The sequence below is a fragment of the Limtongia smithiae genome (genome assembly GCF_038497785.1).
Source record: "Limtongia smithiae strain NRRL Y-17922 unplaced genomic scaffold V1518scaffold_1, whole genome shotgun sequence".
NCBI classification, from domain to species: Eukaryota; Fungi; Ascomycota; class Lipomycetes; order Lipomycetales; family Lipomycetaceae; genus Limtongia; species Limtongia smithiae.
This window is the reverse complement of record NW_027117622.1, coordinates 1,053,931-1,071,577: the sequence shown is the minus strand read 5'-3', so window position 1 is coordinate 1,071,577 and position 17,647 is coordinate 1,053,931. Positions and strand designations below refer to the sequence as shown.

General features: G+C 57.3%; 6 protein-coding genes across 6 annotated transcripts; 2 read left to right on the top strand and 4 right to left on the bottom strand.

Annotated features, from left to right (window-relative positions):
- Nucleotides 1-29: 29 nt before the first annotated feature.
- V1518DRAFT_409238 (homeobox KN domain-containing protein) lies at nucleotides 30-1,415 on the bottom strand. Its single transcript, XM_066902316.1, has one exon. It carries the CDS (start codon nucleotides 1,327-1,329, stop codon nucleotides 319-321), a length of 1,011 nt encoding a protein of 336 aa, XP_066762074.1. The 5' UTR covers nucleotides 1,330-1,415; the 3' UTR covers nucleotides 30-318.
- An 8,411-nt stretch (nucleotides 1,416-9,826) lies between these two features.
- V1518DRAFT_409222 (uncharacterized protein) lies at nucleotides 9,827-12,392 on the bottom strand. The gene is made up of 2 exons (XM_066902315.1): nucleotides 11,881-12,392; nucleotides 9,827-11,830 (listed from the first exon to the last, which is right to left on the bottom strand). Exons 1-2 carry the CDS (start codon nucleotides 12,192-12,194, stop codon nucleotides 10,003-10,005), a joined length of 2,142 nt encoding a protein of 713 aa, XP_066762073.1. The 5' UTR covers nucleotides 12,195-12,392; the 3' UTR covers nucleotides 9,827-10,002.
- On the top strand, nucleotides 12,352-14,421 carry V1518DRAFT_409220 (tryptophan synthase beta subunit-like PLP-dependent enzyme). The gene is made up of 2 exons (XM_066902314.1): nucleotides 12,352-14,097; nucleotides 14,147-14,421. Exons 1-2 carry the CDS (start codon nucleotides 12,558-12,560, stop codon nucleotides 14,284-14,286), a joined length of 1,680 nt encoding a protein of 559 aa, XP_066762072.1. The 5' UTR covers nucleotides 12,352-12,557; the 3' UTR covers nucleotides 14,287-14,421.
- On the bottom strand, nucleotides 14,328-15,560 carry V1518DRAFT_409219 (DExH-box splicing factor binding site-domain-containing protein). The gene has a single exon (XM_066902313.1). It carries the CDS (start codon nucleotides 15,366-15,368, stop codon nucleotides 14,433-14,435), a length of 936 nt encoding a protein of 311 aa, XP_066762071.1. The 5' UTR covers nucleotides 15,369-15,560; the 3' UTR covers nucleotides 14,328-14,432.
- V1518DRAFT_25529 (SYF2 splicing factor-domain-containing protein) lies at nucleotides 15,544-17,009 on the top strand. The gene is made up of 5 exons (XM_066901008.1): nucleotides 15,544-15,717; nucleotides 15,782-15,911; nucleotides 15,972-16,474; nucleotides 16,529-16,587; nucleotides 16,642-17,009. Exons 2-5 carry the CDS (start codon nucleotides 15,783-15,785, stop codon nucleotides 16,740-16,742), a joined length of 792 nt encoding a protein of 263 aa, XP_066762070.1. The 5' UTR covers nucleotides 15,544-15,717; nucleotide 15,782; the 3' UTR covers nucleotides 16,743-17,009.
- On the bottom strand, nucleotides 16,765-17,601 carry V1518DRAFT_409216 (uncharacterized protein). The gene is made up of 2 exons (XM_066902312.1): nucleotides 17,310-17,601; nucleotides 16,765-17,251 (listed from the first exon to the last, which is right to left on the bottom strand). The coding sequence occupies exons 1-2, from the start codon at nucleotides 17,493-17,495 to the stop codon at nucleotides 16,961-16,963; spliced, it is 477 nt and encodes a 158-aa protein (XP_066762069.1). The 5' UTR covers nucleotides 17,496-17,601; the 3' UTR covers nucleotides 16,765-16,960.
- Nucleotides 17,602-17,647: the final 46 nt, after the last annotated feature.

Here is a 17,647-nt window from a genome sequence, read left to right as displayed (position 1 = left end):
CACATCGCTCAATTTTGGAGCACATGTCATAATAGCAAGCCAGAAAAGACACCGCGGCGCCCCGTTTATATTTCTCTGCACTAGATAAATACAGGCCTCCGACCTACTGTAGACACCAACACATTACTACTTGATTATCACAAAACGAATCCCGGCACATCGCATTTTAACCTCCCACCAAGTCTACCGACGAATGCACAAACAAAGACCGACCCAGCAAACAGCTATTAACAATATAGGTAATATACAAAGAGTGGAAAATAAACTCAAAACGTATCCAGCGAGGTATCGGGTAGTAGTAACAAAAAATGGTGTTGTTCATCTGTCCATGACGGCTATTGAAGCAGCGTTTGCTGCAGCCGCGACCTCCTTTGTTAAGGCTGGTAGTCGCCGTCGACGCGCGTTAATAAACCAGTTGCTGATTTGATTCATGGTGAGACCGGTTCTTCGCATGAGCATGCCCTTTTCCTCTTCTGTTGGGTAAGGATGGTGTACGTGTCCGTTGAGCCAACTTCGCAGGATATCTGTCACGTGCTTGGGCAGGTTACCGCGACGCTTCTTGTGGATTTGCGAAGTTGTGGCGACAGAGTGGCTCGACATGCTACCTGCGATGTGACGACTCTGTGACGACATCAATGAATCGGATGGGATGACAGCGCCGGAATCGAAGCCTCGCACCGCCATCTGGCCGACTGCACTTGGCTGGTGATAAGCCGACACTGGAATGTAGCCCATGTCGGCGCTGTATCGCTCGGCGCCGTACCCTGCAGCAGTAGTATAGTATGACGAAGCGGGAGGAGAATACGCCTCAACCTTGGTGCCATACGGTTCCTTATATCGGGCCTGGTATTGTGAGTAGTCGACTGAGGCGGCGGAGGCGTAGAAGAGCGCCGATCGCGGCTGCAGCTCGACAGGCGAGATTGCGGACGCCGCCGATGAGACCGACGATGCACTAGATGAGGAGCCGACAGACGATGCAGACGATGCGGATGAGACAGAATACGACTTCTGCTGCTGGAATGTGGGTGTTTGCGCGACGGAGTAGCCGTACATGCTGTCCTGCGGGGACGTGGTCTTGTAATGAGAATCCGCACTGTCGGTGTAGACAAGCAGCGGCACACCGCTGGTCACGACGGTCGGCCGCGGTGCGGCGCTGGCTGCGTCGTAGTCGTACGGCTGCTGGTACGTGAGGCGAGGGTTGGGAAGGCCGGGCGCGACAAAAGAGACGGGAGACTCCGAGGAGCGCATGGAATCGGCCTGGCGGGGAAGGAACTCGGGGAGGACCTCCTGGAGGGAGGGGAGCTGATTCGGCGAGACTGCAGTGGTCATTGTGTATATGAGAGGCGGCGCCGTTAGGGAAGCGTAGCGGGGGCGGCGCAGCGGTATAAGTAAAGCACGGCGGAGCAGACGCAGACCGCACGCGCGCACACACGCAGCGCGAGGCGGCCCGTGGGGGCCAGCCTGCGCCTGCCGCGAGTGGAAATGCCGGCTGGGTGGATGAGACGCCGGGACGGAGCAGCTGCAGCTGCAGCGCAGCGTTCCCTGGCCGCGCCGGTACCTGCGCCGTTGTCGGCTGGTATGCCCGTCAGCCCGCGTGTGTGCCTCGTACCCAGGGTACGCCCGCGGTACATCGACCCAGTTTGGCGGCCATGCACTCGTCCAGGGCTAGCCGTATGTGCGCTAGCGCGCCGCAAGCCAGGCACATATGGCTCGCCAATGTCGCCTAATGCCCCGTCCGCTTCCGTGGCCGCAATGTCCACTTGAAACGGGCGGCTGCCGCCAAACAAGCCGGTCTTCCACACCCCGCCGGCCGGCGAGCTCCCCAAGCTGCGGCGGCTGCTCCGCGGGACGGCGCACCTGTGGCGACTCCCTGTGTCTGCTGCACGACGGCGTGCCCACCGGCAGCCAGGCACCGCGCCGGTGACGCTGTCGCGGCGGCCGGCATCGTACTCGTGAGTCGACTCGGCTCCTTGGTCTCTCTACCCTTCGACCTTGCTTGGGCCATCCGGGCGTCAATTAATATATCTCTGCGGCTTGGGCGAGAGAGCGCCCTGCTGGCTCGCGGTCGGCCACGCGTCCAGCTGGCGCCCACAGTCGCCGGCGTTTCGCATGCCAATCCGGAAGTAGCACCCGGAGATGCGGCCGTACGTTGGAGGCGGGCGCGCAAGAGCGGCGGAGAGGCGGGCTCTGAGAGAGCTGACCACACACCACACGGCGAGCGCATCGCTGTCCGCCGCCTCTCGCCTCCACTTGGGGCTGGCTGCGGTCGCGCGGTGTCGCCGTTCGATCGTGCGCGCGAGAGGCCTGCACGGCTTCCCGGGGTCGCCTTCGCAAGCCTGCGAAGCACGGAGTGTACTGCTGTACGTCTGCGCGTCTACCAGCCCCTTGCCTGCGCACCCCGCTGGACATAGGCGGCCCGCATCGGCCAGTGAAGCTGCTCATCGCTCCTGAAGGGCGTGCTGAAAAAAGTGGCACCACTTTTTCTTTCTAGAAACCGTTACCGCCTGCACGCATGCTGCCCCGCGCCGCGTAACTACTCCTCCTACCCATATCGTCCTGCTCAAGAAGCCTCGCCAGCAAGCTATTTTCAGGAAAATACTTGCAGGAGCATGCGTGCATACTTGCCAGAACGTTCCTTCTTGCTTCTGGTCCAATCAGCGATGCACTTTATCTGTAGATTGCCCGGCAGGGATGCTGCGTCGTACGAGGGCAGGGCATGTACTGTACGCCCTAACGTCCAGACACCGGACGGCGTCACGTTCTCCCAGACGTAAACTCGCTGTTGTCAACACGTCTCTTCCCACAGTGTTTTGTGTCAGCACGGGTGGGCGAGAGTTTCGCTTGCCTTCTGTGTTTGGTATGAGCTGCGCACTAGGTCTTCTCGATCGGCAGCGGCTCATGCCGATATTGTTCAGATATCTCTTCATCGCGTGCTGCCGAAATTTGCCGGACTGGGCTCGTCCTCTCTGGCACCACCTCGCACGAAAGCAGACCGGCGAGCATGCCTGTACGCTCCTCGCCGCCAAAAATTCGTCTGTGACGTACAAAGGCCGGACGTGGCCACAAGAACTGCGTCGTCACCTTCAGTGTTCGATCGTGATCTGCGTTCAGATCCTGAAACAAAATAATTAATGTGTTCGCTCAGCCGAAGGAGAGCTGCCCAGTCGTCCTCCGTCATAGACGGCTTGATTGACGTGCGCATCTCGACCTGCGTCGGAACTTACTGTGGGTTCAAGATTGGCCTTCAGAGCGTACTGGTGTACTTCGGCGATCTATAGGACGTGACGACGTGCGCTAATGCATTCGACAACCTCTCGCGAGTATATAGGTGCACGCTAGGAATCTTCCCATGCTGATGCGGATCGCGCGCTACTTCGAAGATCTTAGATATCGTGACGGGCCTCTTCCATAAGGGACCGACGCAAATAAATTCTTGACCGTTTGACTATGTAAACTAGGCTGGAACACGCCAGCCCCTACGAGCTGTCGACCTGTTGGCACGGGCTGGCTTGGTGCCGTCTTGGTTGTGCCCCGGGACGGTGCAGGGAGCGTGAAGTCAGCTGCTGTTGTTCAGACAGCCTGGATGCCACGGATGCCCATATCTGCCGTTGATCATGGTTGGTACGCCGTACCTAGATTTCCGAGAATCTACGCGGGTACCTGAGTGCGGCGCTGTGGCATGCAATCGCGCACTGCCACACTTTCCGCGGTCTAATGCAAATTAAGCTCTCTAGATGCCTACCCTCTAGCCCCTAAATGCCCACCCACCGCTCGAGGTCGAGCGGTGTGGAGTGTGTAATGCCGTCCACCTTACGTTAGCTACCTTTCTATAAATGGAAATGCATATGCTTCCCGAAGGCCTTGATTCGCCAACTTGGGATCGCCTCTGCAGTGCCCTTCCCTGCAATGCGTCCCTGGCTGCGGTTTGCTGCCACGGCAAGGCATGCAATGCAAAGCGTGAGCTGGGTGGATATGGACAATCCGATCGGACAGCGGTGCCCCCGTCCAAGGACTGTTCTTGCTTGTGTTGTCGAATGAGGTAGACTCCGCGACCCAATTCGCCGCGAATGCATACCGCGTGGCCAACTTCGGCGGCAATCAGCTAGGCATTGGCACCGGATGCGGGTGTCGGTGCGGTCTCTTAGGCAAATAGATTGATTAGACGATCGATATGCGGTGGCATTTCAGGACATGTGTCCATGACGGAGTTATGAACTGTCAGCTCCACGCTTGACTTGAGGTTCGCCTTCAGTACGTATCATTGTATGTGCGGTTATCTATCAGTTGATTGCGCACAAGTTGGACATCCGCCGAGATGAAACGCTGGTATCTCGATCGCGCCCGCAAAACTTAGGCCCTCTCGACGGATATATCATCAAGCGGTTGTGCGAGTGTGCCTGCTTCCAGTGCTCATGTGATCTACATCAGACGTCGTCAGAAGTCTTCTCGAACCGCGCTATCATGAGACGGCGCGGTGGATGACAACTGCTAGGCGGCACGATGCAAGCGCCAAGCGGCACAATTTATCCACCGAGTCGACAGCTGTCCTTGTTGGCGGTGCAGATCCTTGCAAGAACCACAGAAAAAAAAGAGTCGATTCGAGCAACAAAGACTCGCGCGTAGACAGGCCGCGATGCCGAGTACGATGATCGGTTGGGGGCCCTTAACCGATCCGGCATTCCAAAACAGCGGAGAGGAGGAGGGGCACGGCCAGGCTAAGCCCGCTAAATTGAATGGCAGATGCTTAAATTAATTAATTCCATCTAGAAAGGTAAGCCACTCCTCGACTTCGCCGATGAGAGCACACAAGCATATTCAGCACTATTCTACGACGGTGCTAGTGAGATTCGTTAATTAAATTGCATGCACGACTAAGGGGCCACCGCCGCCAAATCGCCGGTCACGCTACCCCCGCCACACCGCCGCATGTTGTTGTAATTCCCGGGCGTGGCGCGTTGTTGCAGCTCGCCGGAACTGCATAATCCCGCGTTGCTTACCTATTGGCTCGCTGGCAGATTCCACACCGGACGCCTTCGCGACTGCTGACATCACGATCGACCACACGTCCATTACAGTCTAAGCACGTCAGGCTGTAGTACTAACAACATCCTGCCGGGGGGCACGATAGAGTCTGGCAGGTGTTGGACGTCAGAACATCCGATGTTGATGTGCCTGGTGCCTGCATGTTCGAGTCGAGACCTCTCCGCCGCCAGAGTAGCCCACCTCGGCACTGCAAGGCAAAATGATTGCCTGTCATAGCCGTGTGAGACATCGGTGCTTACCGCGAGCAGAACAATTTCGAACGCCCTTCTCCGGCGCTCGCAAGATGCAAGTTTGTCTGGAATTTATCTCCGAAAGCTAAGATGGCCAACGAGACCGCTGCTGGCTCTGTCAAAGAACACACACAAATATTATCACATCTCGCGCCGCGTCATCATGGCACCACTGCTTAGCCGTTGAGCAAGAGCAGGATTAGCAACTGTGCTTCTTCAACTTAAGATGAGAAAGTATATGGATTTCCGGAGCAGCTGAGCGCTGTACAGGCAGAAGGTTAGGATATCGCGATCTCTTGAGCGGAGGCTGTTGGGGCGATCTAGCACTCGTTCGAGAAACAGTGTTGAACAGGGGCTGACGCTGTCCGCCGCAAGTCGCAACAAATCCAAGACCGGCCCGCCGAGGAGGCTTACATTCACGCAAGGCTGCGTTGCTCATCCTCGCCACGTATCTGCAGCAAGCAAGAATCGAGAGTTTTGTGCTGACAACGTAGAGCATGCATCGCACAATGTCTCCCACACGTGGAGAGAACGAACGCGCAGAGTTTCGAAAGTGCATACACATGCAGATGTCATATCTGCAGTCTAGCGACTGCCACAATGTCAGCTGCTTGCGCTAGCGCCATATGAGTCGCGCATGCCATACCGGAGGCGGACATTTTAAACTCAGCTAACGGCGTATACCTGACCGCTCCTGGGTATCTAACGCCTGCCAGATTTTAAGCTCTCAGACCGTCACCAAATTTAGGAAGTGGGGTATTCTGGGGGCAATCGCGCCGGCCAGCGCAGCACGGGCGACCGGGCACAGACATCACCGTCCCTCCTGTAGAGTGCAGACTCCACCGCCCCCTTTACGGATATAGTTTAGTGGGCCATCTGCTTGCTTTGCGCGTTCAAACGGATGGAGTTGAGCAGTCTCTCTCTAGAGCCCCAGTTCGGCCGTTTGCTGTTTGCGAAGTAGTGCCGGCAGTTTGTCACATGAGCATGCAGACGTCTCAGGTGCTCAAGTCTTTCAAGCAACGAGCTGGAAAATCAGATGAACGGCGCTCTGCCAGGTCGAACGCTATTCATCTCTGATATGCATGTCTCATATTTGACAGCGCCGTGGAGATCGGCAACTTTGTTTGTGCAAGCAGTGAACACAATTTGGAAACTGCCAAGGGTCGGCAGGTTAGACTCTCTGTCAAACCTTATGAAACTTACCCTCTCTCTTCCTGTGCTGCCCCAAGGCAAAGAGTTCCTATGCCCTCAGCGGAGCCGAGTAGATTCCCCCCGCGCAGCGATAAACTACGGTTTGCAGAGTGCACAATGGCGGCCCAGTTGATTTCAGCTGCAGTCGAGCTAGACGAGATGCAAGTTGTTTCCGCGCTAGCAGACAGCAAAGCCGGCTCGACGAAACAGCAGGGCCGCGCGGGGTAGTCGGACTTCGGCACCATGACACACGCTGTCGCGGAGACTCCGTGACGCATGAATATTTTTGACGTGACAGGGTGTCTTGCAAGTACCGAGAGCATCGATGGGAAGATGTGACACGCTGACTTAGCCCTGTTGAGGCGGCTTCGCACTGAGCGGACGAAGACATGATTGTTTTGCTGCGTGTGCTGGCACTTGAAAGACGACGAAGCCAAAGCTGTTAGACAGGCTTTGCCACATGCAGAAAAAGCAAATGTGTGCAGATGAGAGTTCCGGAGACCAAACCCTAAGTTGTCTGCATGGAGTCGTAAATGCCGAAGCGGAGTGGAGCTACTGCGCCTCCGCCTGCCTACTCCGGCGGAATGTCTGCAACCGTGTGGTTGCCATTGCTGCTTTGTCTCCTCCATATGTGGCCGCCAGCCAAGGGATTGCCGGCTTGATTGACAAAATATAGAGTATTTTATATGTGCGACGGGGGAGAGTGCCCTGGTGCTTCGCTTCAGCGGTGAGTTTATGGTAGACGCCGTTTGACGGTGTGACGTCTGGTCGGCATCCTAAATCCTGGTCGTGGAGGGGTCGCCGGGATGTGAACAGAACAGAAACCTTGTACCTTAGCAACCAACTTGATTTGCAATCGCTTATCCGCAGTGCATGGGCGTGCTGAAACTGTAAATTCCTACTCCGTACCCTGAGTACCCGGCGTGCAGGGGATGCACAAGCCTGTACCCCAACCCGGCCCCGCAAGTTGCGCTCCTATTTCCGGCATGCCGGTTTTGACGGTGGCGTATGCGCCAGAGTAGAGATGCTTAAAGCCCACCAGCTCGCCCGGGCCTGCTGTCCGCGTCTGGTATCCCGAGCAAGTGTTGCTGCATTGAGGCAGCCAGCAGTGCGAGATGTTACAGCACTATAAAGCGTTTGCGTTCCTCCAGGGCGTAGCCCTGGAGGCGTGTGTATCATAAGCCCGCATGCGCTCTGTTTGGTCGCTGAACGATATGGCGCGAACATGTCGCGGCCTCAAGTCAGCGGCCGATTCTGCGTATGCTGCAGTCGAGGTTTCACGTCTCGACTTCCTTGTCGGGCTAAATTGTTCTCGGGCAGTTTTGGGCGATGCTTCAGTCCCTTCAGACATATCCGGCACAGCTGCCCAAGCTTTCTCTTGTCTTGATATCGCAACAAGCAAAGTGGCTATGATACATACGCCGCCCCGTAAACCACAACTCAAGTCCTTTGGACACCGCTTGCGACCATGCAGAACACGGGGTCCAAGCCCCCTGCGTGGTCGGGCTCTCAACAGTGCGCAGTCTCGTGCGTCGACTGCTACCGTTGTCGCCGCTCGATTCCGAGGGCCGAGTTATGGCGTACGCATGGCTGCTGGCTTTGAGTTCTCTCTGGGGCGGGGAAGCAGCTGGCGGGCGGAGATTGCTTCGGCCTTGCATATACTGGTGTAGATGATTTTCTAGCAGAGCGCGAGGACGTTGAGGAGGAGTCGTAGATGATTTGTGCGCAGCTGCGTCGAAAGCTGTCAAGATAAAAATAGTACAAGATTGATGCGTGGCAGAAGCAGAGAAGCTTCGGAAGAAGACAGACGTCGCAGCGGACTAAGAGCGGCCGGGCGCACCAGCTGGGACGCTGAGACGTATGCGTGCAGACGACATGCCTTAGCCCACAGCTCACGCGACTCCGTGCGCGCTTGGCCTGCTTGCATGGGCCGGAGAAGCGCGACGAAGTTCCGGGGCTGGCCAGCCATGTGCAGCGGCCTCACGTGTGCGAGTGGCGGCAGAATCCCAGAGAACAGGACGAAGACCAAGGCGGCAGTAGATGAACTGCACATCGAGCAGGTGTGATGTTGTCCTGGGAGGGTGAGCGCAGGCACAGCGGGGGGGGGGGGGTCGTTGTGATGATGGTGGTGCTGGCCTGCCTCGGGCCAGCACCAGGAATCTGGGAAAGGGGGCCCGCAGACAGCCCGAGACCTGCGGAGCGTACCCCTGCGCAGGGTACCCACATCAAGCTTGCATCTCACGGCCTAGCCAACGGCTTTCGGCACTCTAAGCGACTGCTAGCGGGACGTCCTCGAGCGGTAATTTGGGTGTCCCCGGGGATATCTAGCATGCCAGGTGACAGACGCGGGCTAGAAATACCGCAGTGTAGAGAGCAGAGGCTTCGAGACTGGTGTAGCTTTGTATGCGTTGTCACGTCACGCTCGCGCGCCCTAGGCGCGCGAGGGGAAAGGAGTCATTCTGACGTCAGGGGCCCACGGTTCCTGCCGGCAGGCTGTTCGCGGCAGCCGCGCTGCGCTGCTCCTCGCCGGAATTCCTGCCTTCCTGACGTAGAGCGCTAGCAGCTAGCACGACACGCCGGCGAGACGCTTAGAGGGTGCTTCCGCTCAGCTTCCTCGAAGACTGTGGTGTGCTAGCAGACTAGTCGACGTTGCCCCTTCCCCCTCCTCTCGGCCCCCGGTTCCAAGTGACCGATCTTCGCGACCAACGCGTACGTGGGCGAGCGTGCGGCCTGTGCCGTTGTCCGTAGTGGGCGGCCGCGAGCTGAGCCTCGGCTCTGGCGCGCGCCTGCGGTCTCTCTTCGTCCGCCGTGCGCTGGCGCTGTTCGCAGACGCGCTCCGAGAACTGCACAAGAACTGCGCGGCGATCAGGCTGGCTGCAGGACACGTTGCGCCGGCACCACGTGCCTGGCGGCGGTGTCAGGACAAGTGAGTTCCGCCATCAAGCCTGGCGGTCCTTGCCTATGGTTGCAACACCCGCGAGAGGCCGCTGGCAGCCCCGGGCACCCTGGCGGGGTGGGACGTCCGCCTGAGGGCAATTTACGCGCGAGAGTGATGGCGCGGAGCCCCCTTTCGCGCCAAAGGACCCCCGGGAATTGATGGCGGGTTGTTGGGGAGGAGAGTGCGAGGAAGAGTCGCAGCGTGGCCGCAGTGAGCACGCCTAAATAAGCGCACGGCGCTGCTGCACGCCACCCTGCACGCTAGGCGCCGTTGGATGGGAGATGAATGGCGCTGCGCAGAAGCGTGCAGGCAGAGTGCGCGCCGCTAGGTCGCGACGGACCTTGGCCTAGCACGTCGCCCTGGTGCGCCCGCCGTCGCGCGCTGCGCTGTGCTGCCCGCGACACGTCGAGCGTGTGGGGCAGCGGCGGATCTTGGTCGTGCGCTCGCGCTGCTCCTGAGTGCCGCGATGCCCATCGACCGCTCTTACGAATACGACCGCCTACGGCGCCATCACCCTCTCCTGCACCTAGTCTATTCGGCGATATACGCTATCACGCTGCCTCAACCGGACGGCCGTTTCCCCATTGACTCCCGCTGCGCCTACGCGCCCCCGGACGGCGGCATCCCCGCCTCGCCCATCGCCTTCGGCCGGTTCTTCTGCCCAGGCCTGCGTCCGCCGCGACGGTGGCCCTTGATCATCGACAGATCCAGCGCGTGCGCCGCGCCTGCGCCCGCCTTGGGCGCAATGGTCTTGACGGGCTGCGGCAGACAGGCCAGCGATGCACGTGCCGCGTCTTCAGGAGCACTCGTACCTGTCCCTGTAGCACTAGAGCCTGCCAGAGCTGCACTATCCGTGCCTGCATCGTCGTCATTATTTGTGCCGCGCGCCGCCACTTTCAACGCATCATCTCTTTCGGTAAGATTAGCCTCCTTATCCCCAGCTTTGTCCGCCACTCGTACTGTTTTTGGCGGCGCCGGCAAGCGTACGACGACCCGGGTCACGGCGGACAGCGTGCTTGGCTGAGGGGCAGCGACGGACTCGGCGGCTGGCGCGGGGGCCCGGACAAGCAGCGACTTGGTCGTGGTGGTCCTGGGCGGTTTAGATCGCGGTTCTCGCGCGACTATGTTCCTCGTGATCTTTAGCTTCGGCAGTATCGCTGTCGGTGTGGGCGGTTGTGCGGCAGGTTCGACGACGATTGTGGATTCCATAGGAGATGTTGCTTCTGTAGTGGTCTTTCTCTTCGCGGTCGCGCGCGTGACCAGTGGCGGTACGTTGACCCGCAGAGAAGACGTGCTGGCTGCGCTCTGTGGTGACGAGAACAGCTCTTGCTTGACAATTGGCTCTTTCGGCGCTATCAGCCTGAAGGCTGGTGATGTCGTCTCTGTACATAGAGGCTTCGCGTCTGAAGACTTCATGGCTGGCTTTGTCATCGCTCTGGGAGTAGACTCCAAGCCTGGTTCTCTTCCCGCGGTTTTCAAAGTAGCTGACTCTGTAGCTGTTTCCTGAGTAGCTGGTTTTGCCGCTCTATTTTGAGCGGTAGCTAACTTTGTCGCTGCCTTCTGAGTGACTGGCTTTGCACGCGGTTTCCTCGCCCGCTTTGTTACCGGAGAAGCCTTGGTTGTAGTTGGCGTCTTTATCACAGCTGCCTTTGCTGCGATTGGCTTGGTCTGCGGCGGCTGCGGTGGCAGCAGCACAATCGTGCTCTCAGGCTCCTGTGGAAACGACGAACCGACTGCACCAATCACCTCCCTCATACCGCCGAGAACTTCAGCCGCGCTCATTTCATCGTCGTTCATTTCATCGTCGCTCATTTCATCGTCGTTCATCGCCGATCCTTCGGTCGCAGCAGGCGACGGCAATTTCTGCGGATCGACATCCACGTCGTCCTGTGAGCTTGGCAAAGGTGGCAGTGAAATTCTCGCACTGAGCGGCAACGGAGCGCTGAGTGTGTTCGTTTGAGCCTCTGGTGTGTCGCTGTATTCAGCGACCGGTAAACTTGGTAATTGGCGATAGCTCGAAACCGAGGGCAATGGCTGAAGCATAGGCGTCATATGTGCAGGTTCTAACACCTGCCGTAGCTTGGACTTCGAGGCAGCATTTACTTTCGGTAAAGTATTCGATATCGTCGCAAATGGATTCTCTCGAGAGGAGCTGAGACTGCTGACGCTGTGACGCTCCGCATAGCCCACGTTCATGACCGCAGCTGTCGGTTTCGGGCCATCGGGTATTGCTTCATACGGCACGCACGGTGGAGATGGTGATCGTTCGGTCACTAGGGGCGTCGAAGTCGACTGCTGCTCAAGGCGACTAACATGCCTCGCTACAACGGCCTGCACGATACTGCCGTTGACGAAGAGAAACGACACGAGATATTCGGGATCAAAGTCGCACAAATTTTCGTCTTTCAGTGCGATCAAATGTAATTCTCTGGGTGACAGGTGAGTAAAAAAAAAATAATAACTAAACTGAGCACATACTCTCTATAGATGCGCGTATATCTCTCGATGACCTCATCTCTGAGTTGGGATATGGTGATATCTGGCCGGGTCAAATGCACAAACTTCCGAAACGCGACTTCCTCGCCAGTGGGGTAGCTATCGCTCTCAAAACCTGCCGCCCTCTGTATGTTGCGCCCCTCCGCGATCCGTCTGCGCTTGAAATCTGCGGTCGACTGCCAGCTCGTCGACGGCGACGGCCTCACCGGAGCGGGTTCGTAGACAACATTGATCTGAAGCCGCAACAGCGACGCGCTCGCCTCGGGTACGGGTCGCGGCAGGACGGCATGCAGCATTTGCAGGTCGAAGGAAGGGTGATTGAACAACGGCGTTGTGAATTGACTCGCGATGCCGGCGGCGGGGTGGTGAGGACGAGTACGACTGCGTGAAGGCGAAGTGGTTGCGAAGGGCGGCCTAAAAGTTGTTCTGTACCTAGGTTTGCAGTAGTGCGACTACGCCGTGGTGCTGCGTTATTCTGGGCACACCGAACTTGGGGCTGCAGCGACTCATCCAGCAAATCCGAGCACTTGGTCCAAATTTCTTCCCCAGACTCTAGGACATTTCACTCGCTTCTCCGCCACCGTACCTGCCGTCCTGCCCTCGCAACAGCGACCGTTGTTCCGTGTCCCGCTGACGCACGCTCCGCCACAGACTTCTGCATGATGGCACAAGAGGAAGACCTCAAGCGCCGCGAAAGCCTCAAGGTCTCGAACCCTAAGGTTGGCAGCTTGACCGAGTACTCCTCCAGCACTCCGGTGTGCACGACTGCCATCTCTTACGAGTCTGTCCCGTCCTCGCTGCTGCTGCCGGACGGGACGCCAGACTACCTTCGCCTCATCCTCACGTCACGGGTGTACGACGTCATCAAAGAGACCCCGCTCACGCCCGGCGTTGGGCTCAGTGCGAAAACAGGGGTCAATGTATTACTCAAGCGAGAAGACCTGTTGCCGGTGTTCAGCTTCAAGCTACGCGGCGCCTACAACAAGATCTCGCAACTTCCCGTTGACGACCGATGGAAGGGCGTCATCGCGTGCTCTGCGGGTAACCACGCACAGGGCGTTGCGTTCTCAGCGAACCACCTCGGCATCCCCGCCACCATTGTCATGCCGGTCGCGACGCCCGCCATCAAGCACCAGAACGTGTCTCGACTGGGCTCCAAGGTCGTGCTATTCGGCGACGACTTCGACGCCGCAAAGGCCGAGTGCGAGCGGCTGCAGAAGAAACACGGTCTCACAAACATCCCGCCGTTCGATGATCCTTACGTCATTGCTGGTCAAGGGACAATTGGCATGGAGCTTCTCCGTCAGATCGATGTGCAGAACCTGCACGCCGTGTTTGCCTGCGTCGGCGGCGGCGGTTTGATCGCCGGCATCGGCACGTACATTAAACGCATCGCACCCCATGTTAAGATCATCGGTGTCGAGACCTTCGACGCTGACGCAATGTACCAGTCCTTGAAGCGGAAACAGCGCGTCGCGCTGAAAGAGGTTGGTCTGTTTGCCGACGGTGCTGCTGTGAAGCTTGTCGGCTCCGAGCCCTTCCGTCTCTGTGAGCAAGTGATCGATGAAGTCGTGCGCGTCAACACTGACGAGATCTGCGCGGCTATTAAGGACGTGTTCGAAGACACGCGCTCCATCGTCGAGCCCGCTGGTGCGCTCTCGGTCGCGGGCCTGAAGCGCTACGCCGCTGCGCACGCCGACAAACCGCTCTCTGGTGCCTGTGTCGCGATTTTGTCTGGCGCGAACATGAACTTTGACCGCCTGCGTTTCGTCGCCGAGCGCGCACAGCTTGGCGAGGGACGCGAGGTATTCTTGATGGTCACCATTCCCGAACAGCCAGGTTCGTTCCGCAAGCTCCAGGACGTCATCTTTCCGCACAACATCACCGAGTTTTCCTACCGCTTCTCTGGTGGCGACGAGGCATTCGTGTACATCTCGTTCACTGTCGCGAACCGCGACCTTGAGGTGTCTCAGGTGCTTGAGGATCTCGTGCTCGAGGGCATGAAGGGTATTGACATTAGCGACAACGAGCTCGCAAAGACACACGCACGATATCTCGTCGGCGGTCGCGCGAAGGTTGACAACGAGCGCATATTCAGATTCGAGTTTCCCGAACGTCCCGGCGCATTGAAGAAGTTCCTGGACGGTCTGAAAATAGGGTGGAATATCACTTTGTTCCACTACCGCAACCACGGCTCAGGTATGTTTGTTTTTGCATGTACTGTGCGGCGATTGCTAACAATATGCAGATCTCGCCCAGGTTTTGGCTGCCATCTCTGTGGCACCGGCAGAATACCACGAGCTCACTGATTTCTTGCACGATCTTGGGTACCCCGTGGTGGACGAGACCGATAACGTTGTCTACCAGAGCTTCTTGCGGGCCGAATAACAGGTCAGAAGGCAGCACAAAATGATTTTTTGTATATGCGCGTTGGTGGGTTAATTTTTCTGTATTTTCTGGATACTGTAAACTACACTTCTGTTATCATAGACACATATAATGGCCATATTCTATCATACATAACCAACTCAAAATCATCGCTGGTTCTTGTCTTCGGCGGTTTGTCCTTCTTTCCAGCCCATGCCGCGTAGTAGTGCAAATCCAAACGCTTCGACCGGCATGCTCTCGTATGCGTCTAGCGACGGCGCGTCGGGACGGGATTCGATATCTTGTCTGTATGCCTCGTCTTCTGACATGTGCGTTGCGGCAGCGGATAAACCGCGCGATGTGCTGGGAAGGCTGAGGACGATTTCGGCTGACCGCTTGTCGTTGTCGTCGTCTTTGAATTCGGATAGGATGTCTCTCATGACCGCGTCGTCTTTGAGTTCCTTAGCAGATTTGCGAGATGGTCGCACGTCTGTTGTTGCCGTCGTAGAGTCAGGTTCGTCTTTAGCGACATCCTCTGGCTTCGTCGCGGCTGTTTGATCTGGATTGTCTTGTTGCACCTGTGAGCGCCTGTCCACTAAGTTCAAGCCATACTGGCGCGTCTGCTTGCTCCTCCGTTCTTGCTCGTCTGCCTCACGATTCCGCTCCGCATCAATAACCTGTCCCAACGGCTTATATAGCGAACCAGCTCGCCTCCGCTTCAGCGTCTCTTCAATCCAGTTCTTGTTCTTGACTGCGGGAATCACCAGCTCTCGTTGCGTCGTCGTCTTGCCGTTTATCGGGATGGCAGCCCCGCTCGCGGCGTCAAACCCGGTGATCATTTCGACGGGTGAGAGGGACCGGCGTCGTTTGTGCGTATTGCCCGGTAATCTCGTTGAAGCTGCGCTCTTGGAAGTTGTGGCGAAGGACTTGATCGATGATGATCCGGCTATCAGTGGTTTCTTGGAGAATTTGCTGCTGACTGCTTTGTTGGCCGCGGCACCTCCACCAAAGGAAAAGGATATGGCGGGCTTCTTGGCAGTGTCGACGGCGGTGCTTGCATTAATCTTGCTGGATGGGGTAGCGGCCGTTGGTATGTCGGTCATTGTGCTGTGTTGCTTCGAAAGTGTGAAGGAGTCGGTGATATAAATACGGTCCTCCTTCTTCTATGCACTGTATGTGGGACGACGATGTTCTTTCTAGCTTCTGTTGGTACTACCCAGAAACTGAGGGCCCTCACAGCGTGTGAAGATGAAAGCTGGAGTAGAGAGTAGATTTCCTAACCCACAGCTTTGTCGAGAAACTCCCATTTCACGATGTCCCGGCGTGCCACCAGAGAACACACACAGAGCAGCATGCCACGACGGTCAAGAAGAAATGTGCCTACCGAAAAGGAGGAGACTATACAGACTACAGACGACGCGGCATCAACGGATGTTGCCGTTATCGCCAAAGGCGAGGGCGAGGGCGAGGGCGAGATTGCACCAGACAGAAAGGACGACGCCGACCCAGCTGCAAGCATGGAAGATGATGACACAGATGCGCAGCCGAGTGCAGACAAGGCTGCTGACGACAAGGCCGATGAAAGTGAAAGTGCCAACAAAGATGCCGCGCGGCGAGAGCGATTCAAGAAACTGAAAATGCGACTAGTGAGTCTACGTTCATCGTGCCTACGCCACAGCGCCCCGCTAACCACACTCCCCTGGCAGAACCAATCGACAGCACAAAACAAGCAAGAGCTCTTCGCCGACTTCCGCCGGCAAAAGGTCGACCCGGTAGCACAAGCGCGCATGGAGCGTCGCAAAGCTGACGCGGAGCTCGAGCTCGCCAAAATTGAAGCCAGAGAGGACGGAGAGGATTTTGAACGCAAGCGCGCGTGGGACTGGACGATCGAGGAATCGGAGAAGTGGGACGAACGGGTCGCGAGCAAGAAGAAGGCCAAGGAGACCGCCTTATTTGCGGATTACGCGCAGGCAGCCGAGCGCACGTACGAGCGCGAGTTGCGCGAGTTCAAGCCGGATATGGAGGCATATCTGAATCAGAAGACAAGTGCGGTTGCAAAGTCGGGGCAGTTGATCGAGGGTACAGACGGCTCGGTGGTCGGTATCGACAGCAGTAAACGGTTCTATGCGGACGCGAACTCGCTGAATTTCGCAGACAGCAAGCCGCCGAAGGACGCGGTCGATAGGCTGGTGAACAGTGTCAAGAAAGCGTGAGCTGCACTACTTGATCTTGTGTGTTAGAAATGTCTTAGCTAACTTTACAGGGAGGAGCAACGAGTACGCAAGAAGAAGACGCCCAAGGAGGACGATGATATATTGGCAAGTAAGTTATATCCTGATTGCATAGTTCTGTTCATCCGATACTAACCTTCTGCAGTCAACGACAAGAACAAAAAGTTCAACGCGAAGCTATCGCGTTACTACGACAAATATACGAAGGAAATCCGAGACTCCTTCGAGCGTGGCACGGCATTATGATCAGAGAATCGCAAGTGATGTGCTATGTAAGATGTTTGTGCATGATAAATTGGGTGGAGAACGTATATATATACAACAAAGCTTGGCCTGCTCCCAAGAAGTAAGAGCATTATAGCTATTCAAGCGTGAGGACCTTGATAGGTAACTCTAGTAGTTATTGCCAGACATGCAACATGCAGAAAGAAACAAAACAGAAAGAACCAAGAAGCCCAGCGCATTTATAGGTTGCGGCTGAGCTCCTGGCACGCCTTCAGCTGCTGGAGGTACCAGCCGCAAATCTGCATGTTTCCGTTGTTCTCGTCAAGGCACTTGGTGAAGTTTCTGGCGTCGACTTCGCATGAGCGGCCCTGCTCTTCAGGAGCAAAAGAGGACTGGGTGGCGGCGGGAGCAACAGCCTGCTGCTCGACAGGGGCGGAGGAAGAGGAGCCCCCGAAGAGGCCGCCGATAGCGCCGGTGATAGCGTGGCCCGCGGCGGACCCGACTGCAACGCCAGCAGCCGTGGTAGCCATCTGGGAGTATTGTCAGCATCCATCGTCACAGTGGGTGGTTCAACAAGGCTAAACATACCTGGGCAAAGAGACCAGGCTGCTGGGGCTGAGCGACCATAGGCGGAGCCGCGGAGTGCGCAGGAGGAGCGGTAGAATGCGGGGCCGACGCGCGGACGGGAGCAGGGGCAGTGTAGGTTGAGGCCTGGCGGGTCTGGACCGGCGCGCGGGGAGGCGGCGCAGATCGGCGGGATGAGTTGCGGGGCATTGTGGCGGAGATTTGCGTGGTGTTGTGGTGGTGCTGGTTGTGAGTGTGGGAGTGGAGAAGGGGAATATATAGAGCGCCACGAATTTGCACTGCAGTCAGCGGCGAAGAAGAAGACGCAGCGCGGCTAGCTTTCGGAGCCCGCAGAATGTTCC